The following is a 10,461-nucleotide window of genomic DNA, read 5'->3' as shown; positions in this document are numbered from 1 at the left end:
AGTTGCGAGATATGAAAGAAAAAAACACCCTTGTCATACGAAGTTGTGTGCTTTCAGATGCACAATGTTTTTTGACTATCAACTGCTCCCCATTACTCGTTACCAAGTAAGGTTTTATGCTAATGAGTTTATTTTTAATTACACCAAGTGTCCACTGCCTTTAAAGCGCCTGAGTGTCACTGAGTGCTATATAAGAAAACACTATTAATATTATTATTATTCTGTTCATTTCTATTTTGTGCGCTGCGGTCTTGATGGAATGGTGCCTTATACGTTTTAATTGTTTTGTTATGCTGCAAATAATATATATGAGGGAGCATTTAAAAAAGAACAAAACCTATTGAGCTGATCAAGCACAAAAATTAGCCTAGCAAAATAATGTTGGTTACCAGAAACGGGTACCAGCTTTGGTACAATTAAATGAAGGAATGATGAGGTAAAATTTATTTTTTATTGAAAAATATCGTGTGTGGAAATAACTTTAAAGGTGCATTGTAAATTTCTAGCTGTGGTTTTTGAGTTTAAACAAATTATTTTTATATTAAAATATTTTTTATTTGGTTAGTTGGTGATGGTTGGATTGGAACATACCGTTGTGGGGTCTTTTACACTATGGAACAACGGTCTCTGTTTTTCTTTGTTCAACTTGGACGAGGGAATTCTTTTGACAAGGGACAACTTAAAGCAAGTTCGAGTGTGCACTGTGGTTGGATAGGAACATACCGTTGTGGGGTCTTTTACACTATGGAACAACGGACTCTGTTTTTCTTTGTTCAACTTGGACAAGGGAATTCTTTTGACAAGGGACAACTTAAAGCAAGTTCGAGTGTGCACTGTGGTTGGATAGGAACATACCGTTGTGGGGTCTTTTACACTATGGAACAACGGACTCTGTTTTTCTTTGTTCAACTTGGACAAGGGAATTCTTTTGACAAGGGACAACTTAAAGCAAGTTCGAGTGTGCACTGTGGTTGGATAGGAACATACCGTTGTGGGGTCTTTTACACTATGGAACAACGGACTCTGTTTTTCTTTGTTCAACTTGGACAAGGGAATTCTTTTGACAAGGGACAACTTAAAGCAAGTTCGAGTGTGCACTGTGGTTGGATAGGAACATGCCGTTGTGGGGTCTTTTACACTATGGAACAACGGTCTCCGTTTTTCTTTGTTCAACTTGGACAAGGGAATTCTTTTGACAAGGGACAACTTAAAGCAAGTTCGAGTGTGCACTGTGGTTGGATAGGAACATGCCGTTGTGGGGTCTTTTACACTATGGAACAACGGTCTCCGTTTTTCTTTGTTCAACTTGGACGAGGGAATTCTTTTGACAAGGGACAACTTAAAGCAAGTTCGAGTGTGCACTGCGGTTATAACTAAAGGTCGACTTGTTTTTATTCAAACCCAGGCTGGTTGACCATTGGTTGACTACCGTGATCGACCACTTGGAACCAGCCTCATGACCATAGTTTCTTCATCACTGATCCCAATATACTGTTGCATGTGTAAAGCCCGGAGAATGCAATGGGAATGCAATGGATTGTTGAATACTAATTAGGCTTCGAAACAAGTCGTTTGAGTGAGAGCATCACTGCACAAGTTTGTTGCTGGTCAGTAGTCGACTAAATGTGTACACTCGAACTTGCTCTAAGTGTTCGAAAGGTGTTTGTTGGTATACCCAGAGCTGTGGGGACTTACACACAATAGGACAAAGGTTTCTGCAACGTTTTTCTTTGTTAAACTTGGCCCCACAACATGATGTTTGGAAAAGGGAATAATAATAATTTATAATAATATAGGTGATTATAAAGCACCTTTACCACAGATCAAAGCGCTAAACAATAAATTAGAAAAACAGCAATAGCAATAAGAAGTCCCCACAACGGTGTGTGCAAAAGTGTTTGGGTGTGGTTTTTGCAATTATTTAAAAAATTATCCAGTTGAAGCCTGGTGTCGATTTGATTTCAAGTGTAAAATCAATCTTAAAGTGCTAAGCATATTGTGATGTCTTATCTCGAGTTACTAACTTAGGACTAGCCTTAAGTTTTTAGTATCTCATAGGACTAGTCCTAACTGTTTCTTAAAACTATTTTTTTAACATTATTTTTGTATTTTTGACTGCTTTATTCTGTAACTTTTAAACTTAAAAACTTCATCCTAAACAATAAAAAAAATTGAAGAATTTCAATTGTTTTTATTTCAGTAGAATTTCTGACCTACAAAACCCGTCGGGATAGTGAAGAATTTCTTGAAATTTTGAATCCAATAATGCAAAAACTTTGTAGGTTTATGAAAGTGAACAAAAATAAAAGAAAAAGTCAACTCAAACTTCTCTGTTTTCATTCCAAATATCATTTTTATTTCCTTATATATCAATCTGTTAACAAAGTTGTCTTAAAGACGCCAAAATTTGACAACATTTCACCAAATACACATGTGGTAATTTGCAGTATTTTTGATGGCGCGAGGGTGTAAAATATGGACTCGAAAATAACCCACAGCACCAGCCTCAATTGCCTTGGTGCCCTGAGTTTTTGCTGTAGTGCCCTCTGAAAGGTTCCAACACAAAGATACATTTTCCCTATTGACCCCTTGCACGCATGTCACGGTTGGCGAATGTGCCACACTTGCCATTTTGGTTGGCAATAGGCTTACATGTAAACGCTACGTCGCCTAAAATGCGCACTTCACTGAACAATGACAATGCCCACCAATATGGCGCATGCAAGATTTTCTGATGATGAAGTCGGGTGAATCGGGTCAAAAGAAGTGCCCCTTATTACCAGAGGAAATTTCAACTCTGATTCTTTTTTTTTTAACAGATTCATTTTGATAAAATGATGGTTAAAATTCAATAACATTATCACATCAAATCATGCAATCATAACGTAAAACAATCCTTAGCGGAGGTACAATGGATACCTTTGGTAATTTTCAAAGACCAGTATTCTCACTTGGTGTATCCCAACATATGCATAAAATAACGAACCTGTGAACTTTGGGCTCAATGGGAGACTTTTGGGACGCTCGGTGGCAGCAGACTTACCAGGTAAAATTCATTGTTCTCGGTAATGTACGCAGGCTCAGAACTATGTAAACAATGGACATTTACCTGGTAAGTCTGCTGCCATCTAGCGTTCCAAAGTCTCCCATTGGTCGTCAAAGTTGCGAGAGAATAATGGAAGAAAAAACACCCTTCTTGCACACATGTGCGTGTTTTCAGATGCCTTAGGCTTTACCTGAAGGTTTGTATTATTTGAGTGAGAAATTACCTCTTTCAAAAAAAACTTTGTTACTCCAGAGGGAGCCCTTTCTCAAAATGTTTTATACTATCAACAGCTCTCCATTGCTCGTTACCAAGTAAAAGTTTTTATGCTAACAATTATTTTGATTATTGACCTATTTACAAAGAGTGTCCAGTGGCACTGGACACTCTTGGTAAATAGTGCCTTTTGGCAACTTTATGAAATTGGGCCCAGATGTATTTCTGCGCTCTCTCTCTTCCCCACTGCCTTTTGTTGTTGGTTGGACCATTTCTGCCAATAGAGAGCCACATTGATAAGTCACAGCTACTTGGGTCTGGTGGGTGAGGGTGGCAAGACAATTATTGTCCTTACAAGAAGCTTACAAGAAGCTTAGACCTACGCCAAATTGCAGACCAGCATTCACACTGTCAAATGCAAAAAAAAGAAAAAAATGTAAATTAGTATTATCTGATAAATTAGTCAAGTGGTTAAACCAAAGAATTTGCAGTCACAAGGATGTGGGTTCGATTCCGGCCAGGCTAACTGCTGATTTCACAATGACTAGAATAAGTATTGTCGTTGAGTTACTGATTCCTAATTGATTGTTTTGTGCAAACCATAATCACAGGAATTGGGAAAAGACTCAGTATACAGTGCTTACACACATCGGTGTATGGGTAAAAACCAAATTAATATTCTTTATCCAAATGCAAGTTTAACATCTATTACATAATCATAGGCGATAAACCAATGTTTGTATCCCCTTCTGGGAGCAATACTGCCGCATTTCCTGAATACGCCTCTTGCATAGACTTCCTCGTTCTCGATAAACGCGAGCGAGCAACGTCTTTTCCGATGAAAGTCTTAAATGTCTCATTGCTGTACTCACCTATCCATCGGCTGTGCCGTTTTGGGTATGACATAGTTGAGCTCAAATCGTGCGATTCTCCCTAGTCTCAGAATGATACCTGCTCCGTAGCTCCATCGGAAATTCTCTCTCAGTTGTTCTAGGTGTTGGTGGATATTTTGTTCTTCTGTTGGAAAATTTTCACACAAAAAATTGGTTGAGGAAAAGTTCTTTAGGGAGATAAAGGTAAAAGAACTGCAGTTTTGAAAACAGATTCTGTAGAAAATCATCAAACTTACCTAGATTAAGATTACATAGATTCCCCGCATTTAGGAAAACATGGGTTCGTATGAGGTCGCCCAGTCCACCCCTACCGGGCATAAACGGGAGAGGGGTGTAGAGGTGGAGCCCGGTTGCCCAGTAGGCCTCGCCCCCGACTGAATCCCCTACAAGAAAAAGTAGAAGAAAAAATGACATAAAGAAACTAGTGTTTTAAATTAAAAACTGGCTCGTTGAGATTTATTTTGATATAGTAAGGTTTGCAGTATTATCATGAAAATGGTAATCTCTAAATGAGTTCGGGTGGTTCTGAAAAAAAACCGTTGTTTTCAACTCAGCGTTTCGATCAGTATACCTGTGATTGAGTTTATTAGTTATTGTTTTACCCATATACACCCATGTGTAATAGTACTGTATACTCAGTACTTTCTCGAGCTCTGTAAGAAAAGTCACAGGCATATTTCTCGGGTGGGATTCGAACCCACAACCTTTGCAATTCTAGAGCAGTGTCTTACCAACCAGAGATTAAGTTTGCTCATCAAAACACAAATGATGCACTAAATACAAATATTGGATGCGTTTGAGCGCAGTGTGTGCAGAATATAATCAAGAGGTGAATTGTGGACTATTCCATTTCATGAGGTAAAGCTGAGTAAAATGGAAAAGCCAGAAGTAAACACTCTTCAGATCAAATCTTAAATTAAAAAGACAATCCAAAATCTGCATGACATCCCAACCCCTCGCTTATTCAACAATGGGTTTATGTAAACCACTAAAACTTGTTAACCAACCACTATAGTAGTTTTTTATCCATTTAACTAGTTAAGTAACCAGAAAATAGATTAGGTTTATCTTTTATATAGTTAACTTACCATCTGTGTGGGGACCCAGTCCTCGAAAGTTAAACCCTCTGACTGACGTCGGCCCACCGATAAAGAACCTGTCGTTTATTCTTGTTTCTGTGTAGTTAAATGGTTTCATCAGACCGGCTTGGAGTGAGCAGGAGAGAACCTAAATCAAACCAATCAAATAAAACTGTTTTAATATATGGAAATTTGCATCAGGGATAAAGAAAATTAATTTTGGTTTTACTGCCGGTTTAACCACTGCTAAAGTATAGCCTCTAGCTACCGGGCAATCTCGGTGGTCTAGTTGGTAAGACACTGCTCTAGAATTGCTAAGGTTGTGGGTTCGAATCCCAACCGAGTGATTTGCCTGGGATTTTTTTTTACAGAGCTTTGGAAAGAACTGAGTATAGTACTGAGTATGTAATACTAACACACATGAGTGTATATGGGTAAAACGAAAATTCAAATAAAGCTGGTCTTTGAAATCGAGATTTTTCTTACGCAATCCGAGAAGAACTTCCTGTTCATTTGTAGCTCTGCCTCTCCCTTCAGGAACTGGACGTCCCCACCGAGAGCTTTAAACCCGGCAAGCTCCTGGGATAGCTGAAGGAGGTAACCCTGGGTTGGGTAGATGCGCTCGTTACGCGTATCCCTCGTATATAAATGCTGTAGAGTAAGTCAACATAAACAATCACATTACTGGAAAGCTCCAAGGGTTTGGGTACTACTTTTTGTAGGACACAAAACACAATATCCACAGATTTACATTAAAGTTACACAGTTTAAAGATAATGACGGTAGAAAGCTTCCCTTAAAATATTACTTGCTGAGGTGCTGTAGTTTTTTGAGAAATGAGTAAAACATTTTCACAAATATAATTTAGTGGATCGTTGTTAACTTCACTACCACGAAGCAAGTTTTACGGCCAACGTGCATTTTCCACGTCTTCTCCTACTCTTTGGAACAAACTCCCCAAAGACGCACAAACTCTGGATTTATTCAAACGCCATCTCAAAACTCACTTGTTAAAGTTTATCTAACTTTGTTTGTTTTTCTTTTTTGACTTTAAACAGCGCTTTGACACTCCATGTGTAATGCGCTTTATAAGAACGGTTGATTATTATTATTAATTTTGGTTTCATAATTTCGACTAGCTTGCTCTAGTCTCCATGTAATCCCCTCTGTTAATTAGACTCCTTAGGAATGGGCATCCCCGGCATGGTATGACCTTTGTGACCTTTACCTTGACTGATGACTTCACAGAGTGCCCTGACATCTCCCGTACAGCAAAGGACGCCGTCCGTGACAAACAAGAAATATCTCTCCAGTTGCCTTCCCATTTGAAGCTATGCTCACCAAGAAAGCTTGGTAGCTACAAAAAACACAACAAAATCAAACAAAGTGAGAAGTATGTTATGACTGCCTTGATGACGAAAAATTCAATACTGGCAAAGTTTTACACGTTTTGTTATATTGTGACATCACACTTTCAGGCCTTGAAATAGCCGAAGGCAACCACAGCAATTGCAGTGGTGCCCTGTGCTTTTGTTGTGGTGCCCTTTGCAAAGTTCCAATACAGTTTAAAGGAACACGTTGCCTTGGATCGGTCGAGTTGGTATTCGCAAAGCGTTTGAAACCATTTATTATAAAATGCATATATATGATTAGAAAGATATTTTAAAAGTAGAATACAATGGTCCACACACATTTGCCTCGAAATTGCGTGGTTTTCCTTTGACTTTGCGAACTAACACGGTCGGCCATTTATGGGAGTCAAAAATTTGAGTGAAGTTCAAGGCCTGCACTTGGCTTAGAAGTTAAGATTAATACACAGTTAAGATCAATCTTAGCTCTATGTGGAATCGATCCCTGATGAAGTATTTGGTTTACAGTGAACAGTAGTTTTGCACAGACTGAATGAAGCATACAGAATGGAGATAGAGAATGAAGATATAGAACGAAGACAAGAATGAATGTACAGAATGAAGATATAGAATGAAGATACAGAATGAATGTACAGAATGAAGATACAGAGTGAAGATGCAGAATGAAGATACAGAATGAAGATACAGCATGAAGAAACAGAATGAAGATACAGAATGAAGATACAGAATGAAGATACAGAATGAAAATACGGAATGGAGATACAGAACGAAGATACAGAATGAATAAAGCTGACTACTTACCACAAGATCAAGAAGGACACCATTGTCGGTTTCTTTGTAGGAACTCGACGGGAAATCGCCAGACGTTCTAAAAGCACTCACTGTGAACCTGCAGCTCAGGAGAAAAATTCCAACCATAATTTTGAGAAACAGCGAAAAATAGAAACTTGTCACCCCTGTGCAAAAAAATTTTGTAACTCGGTTTTGTAATGACCTTCGAGAAAGGCTCTGCTAGGGTCAAACCGTCAGGCCAATAACTATTTTTTGCATTTTTAACCTCGTTCTTCAAAAGAGATTTTACCCATAGTTGTACCCCCAAGTTTATTATTCATTATTTATATTTACTCTTACTCGCTCTTTTTGGTTGGTAAGTTGATTGCAACAGCTAATTCTATTTTCTCACCGTTGTATCTCACACAAAAAAGGCCCGCGGTAAAAATGGCAGATCTCATTTTTGTTGTTGTAGTGTTGTGGATATCACATGTTTGATTGTTGCAAAGTTCCCTTACCTCTTTTGTTGGTTTCCACGCAGAGGTTTAGTAAACGTTGTGTTGAATCCGATGGAGTGCTTAGTGCCTCTTGAATACTCAGCGGCGAGATTCTCAGCCCGCCCAAATAAATTAGGGCATTTGACTCCCAAGACCTGGAGGGGAAAAAGATCAGACAAATTATTCCAACAGCATTGTCAAAGTGATGTTAAAAGCTTTGCATGGTGTGAAAAATAAGAACTATTATTAGGTACTGGACACTATTGGTAATTACTCAAAATAATTGTTAGCATAAAACTTTACTTGGTAATGAGCAATGGAGAGCTGTTGATAGTATAAAACATTGTGAGAAACGGCTCCGTCTGAAGTCATGTAGTTTGTTAGTGTTTGGATAACCATTGAATCATTAATAGGTGTGTGCCATTGATCTCTAGAGATCAATGGCGACTGCTAACAAGTCCTCTGCGCATGCATGTTTTTACTTGTAAGCCCTCTAAAGCGTGCCACGCCGTTGATCACTTACACTAGACGTGGTACAATGCACCAGATGTGTCCTATCCAGTCAATATAAAAGAGATCAATGGTGGAGATTTATTATTCTTACCAAGCTGCCTTCGTTGTTTCCTACAGAGGTGTGAGCATTGCCAGTAATCCTCCGCATTTCTTTGACAATGACTGTGACGTCCAAACCATCTGGTCTTGCCTCTGGGCCTGAACCAAAATAACAAGATAAGAAATAGTAAGTTACACCCTTTGAGACAGGCGCTTTAGAGTAGCCTTTTGTTGGCTGATTTTGATTAAAGAAAAAAACGTTTAGCATCGATTAACCTTTAGCGAGAAGTTACAAAGGTTTTCGAAGCAGAAAAACTAACAGGCCTGATACTTCATGGAGGCAACGAAGGCAACTGCCACCACGCCCCCTGGTCATTGCCTTGGTGCCTTTGAAATGCTCCAATAGAAGTTTACAATTTACTCATAGGGTGCCCTTTACTAAGATGAGAACGCCTTGGTGCCCTTTCCCTTTCAAAAAACGAATCATACAGGCCTGGACTAACCTTTGCTTGTGTCTATGAACACTCCGACTCCTTGGAACACTCCTAGCTCCTCTAGTTCTTGCTTCACGACACCCGACTTCAAGATGACGTCTTTGAAGGTTTGCGCTTTGAAGAGTTGATTGACGTGTTTTGTAACCATGTCATCTTTGGTCCTCCCCAGGCCTTCAATGTGTACTTTCTCAACCTTAACCTATTTTGGTTAAGAAGACGAAGGGTTACGATTCTCTGTAGAATAAGCTGAATTACATTCAATTTAATAAATTGAAAATTTCACTTGCCTTTATATCACCATGAAAGACATGGTGATTACGATGATGGTCTTCAGACATGTTGTCATGGGAACGATGCTCTTCATTCATATTGTTAATCTCTGGCTCCTTCAAAAATTAAAAGAAAAATCTCAATTTTAATGAAAGCTGCCAACACTACACCATTTCTTTGGTACATGAATGAATTACATATTAAAATTTTTTACAGTTCCATTTCAATTATTTCAATTAAACAAAATTCACTCAAATGCTTGCTGTGCTTGATTGAAGTTTTTGTCAGATTCAAGGTTCCTCATCAACTCAATCATACATAGAGAAAGGACAGCTCTTTCGCTTCTCAATATATTCTATTTCTATTCTCTATGCGGCCTTCAAGGAAAAGTTTCCATATGGCACCACCACTTTTTCATTCGATATGAAATAATATAGGCCTAGTGTATCTAATTTACCTCAGTGAGATATCCCTTTTTGTAAAAAAGGGTGAAAAAGTGTTGGCGCCATACAAAATGTTATCCCTTATCAATACCAATTAATCAGAAATCAACAAAACATTTCCCTACGAACATGACGAAAAATGTCACACCCAACCCTTCTCCCACCCCTTTCCAACCTTGCACTGCAAAAGATCAGCATTGAATTTTCATTATTCAATACTATTGGTATAAATGCATTGCAATTGCATCGCTGCCACTCTGACTCTGAGCATGGAGGTAGAAATGCTCTGAGTCTGAGTGGGGAAGCACCCACTCTCACTCACTCGATCGCTGAAGGGTGAAGTGAATCTGATTCTGATGATTTATTAATATTAATTTCGTCTGATTTCGTCTGCTTTTCACATAATACAGGTTATTTTTATAGAATAAATAGATGATTATTCGTATTTACATTACCTTTGCATGAACTGTTCCCATTTCAAGCAGATATTTTTGCTACCGCAAAAATAAATCTCTTATTGACAAAGTTTTAAGGTGTTTTCGCCGACTTCTTCACTTGGATCGAAGATCCATGGAGGTCGCCATGTTGTCGAAATTATATCAAAGAACCAACAGAGGGCGGTCTTTAACTTTTCCATTTCAGATTTCGTTCATCGAGGAGAGACAGAGTGGGCGGGCCCTGCCGGGTGTGGGATCAAATTTCGCCTGGGAATTTGGGGGTTGATATTTTATTATGTAAAGTAGAACTTTCAACCAGCTAGAAATATTTCATCAACGACATTTTGAAAACCTTTTTAGTTAATGTGATCATCAAATATTTCGTGAATCAAAGAT

At 38.5% G+C, this 10,461-nt stretch overlaps 1 protein-coding gene across 1 annotated transcript; it reads right to left on the bottom strand.

The window, feature by feature from the left end:
- Positions 1-3,319: 3,319 nt before the first annotated feature.
- On the bottom strand, positions 3,320-10,220 carry LOC117304962 (sorting and assembly machinery component 50 homolog). The gene is made up of 12 exons (XM_033789622.1): positions 10,084-10,220; positions 9,203-9,301; positions 8,925-9,114; positions 8,474-8,580; positions 7,891-8,024; positions 7,403-7,490; positions 6,460-6,588; positions 5,718-5,882; positions 5,241-5,379; positions 4,389-4,535; positions 4,132-4,276; positions 3,320-3,667 (listed from the first exon to the last, which is right to left on the bottom strand). The coding sequence occupies exons 1-12, from the start codon at positions 10,102-10,104 to the stop codon at positions 3,622-3,624; spliced, it is 1,410 nt and encodes a 469-aa protein (XP_033645513.1). The 5' UTR covers positions 10,105-10,220; the 3' UTR covers positions 3,320-3,621.
- Positions 10,221-10,461: the final 241 nt, after the last annotated feature.

The sequence above is a fragment of the Asterias rubens genome, chromosome 22 (genome assembly GCF_902459465.1).
Source record: "Asterias rubens chromosome 22, eAstRub1.3, whole genome shotgun sequence".
Taxonomy (NCBI): domain Eukaryota; kingdom Metazoa; phylum Echinodermata; class Asteroidea; order Forcipulatida; family Asteriidae; genus Asterias; species Asterias rubens.
The sequence above is the reverse complement of the archived record's forward strand: the minus strand, read 5'-3'. Positions and strand labels throughout refer to the sequence as shown.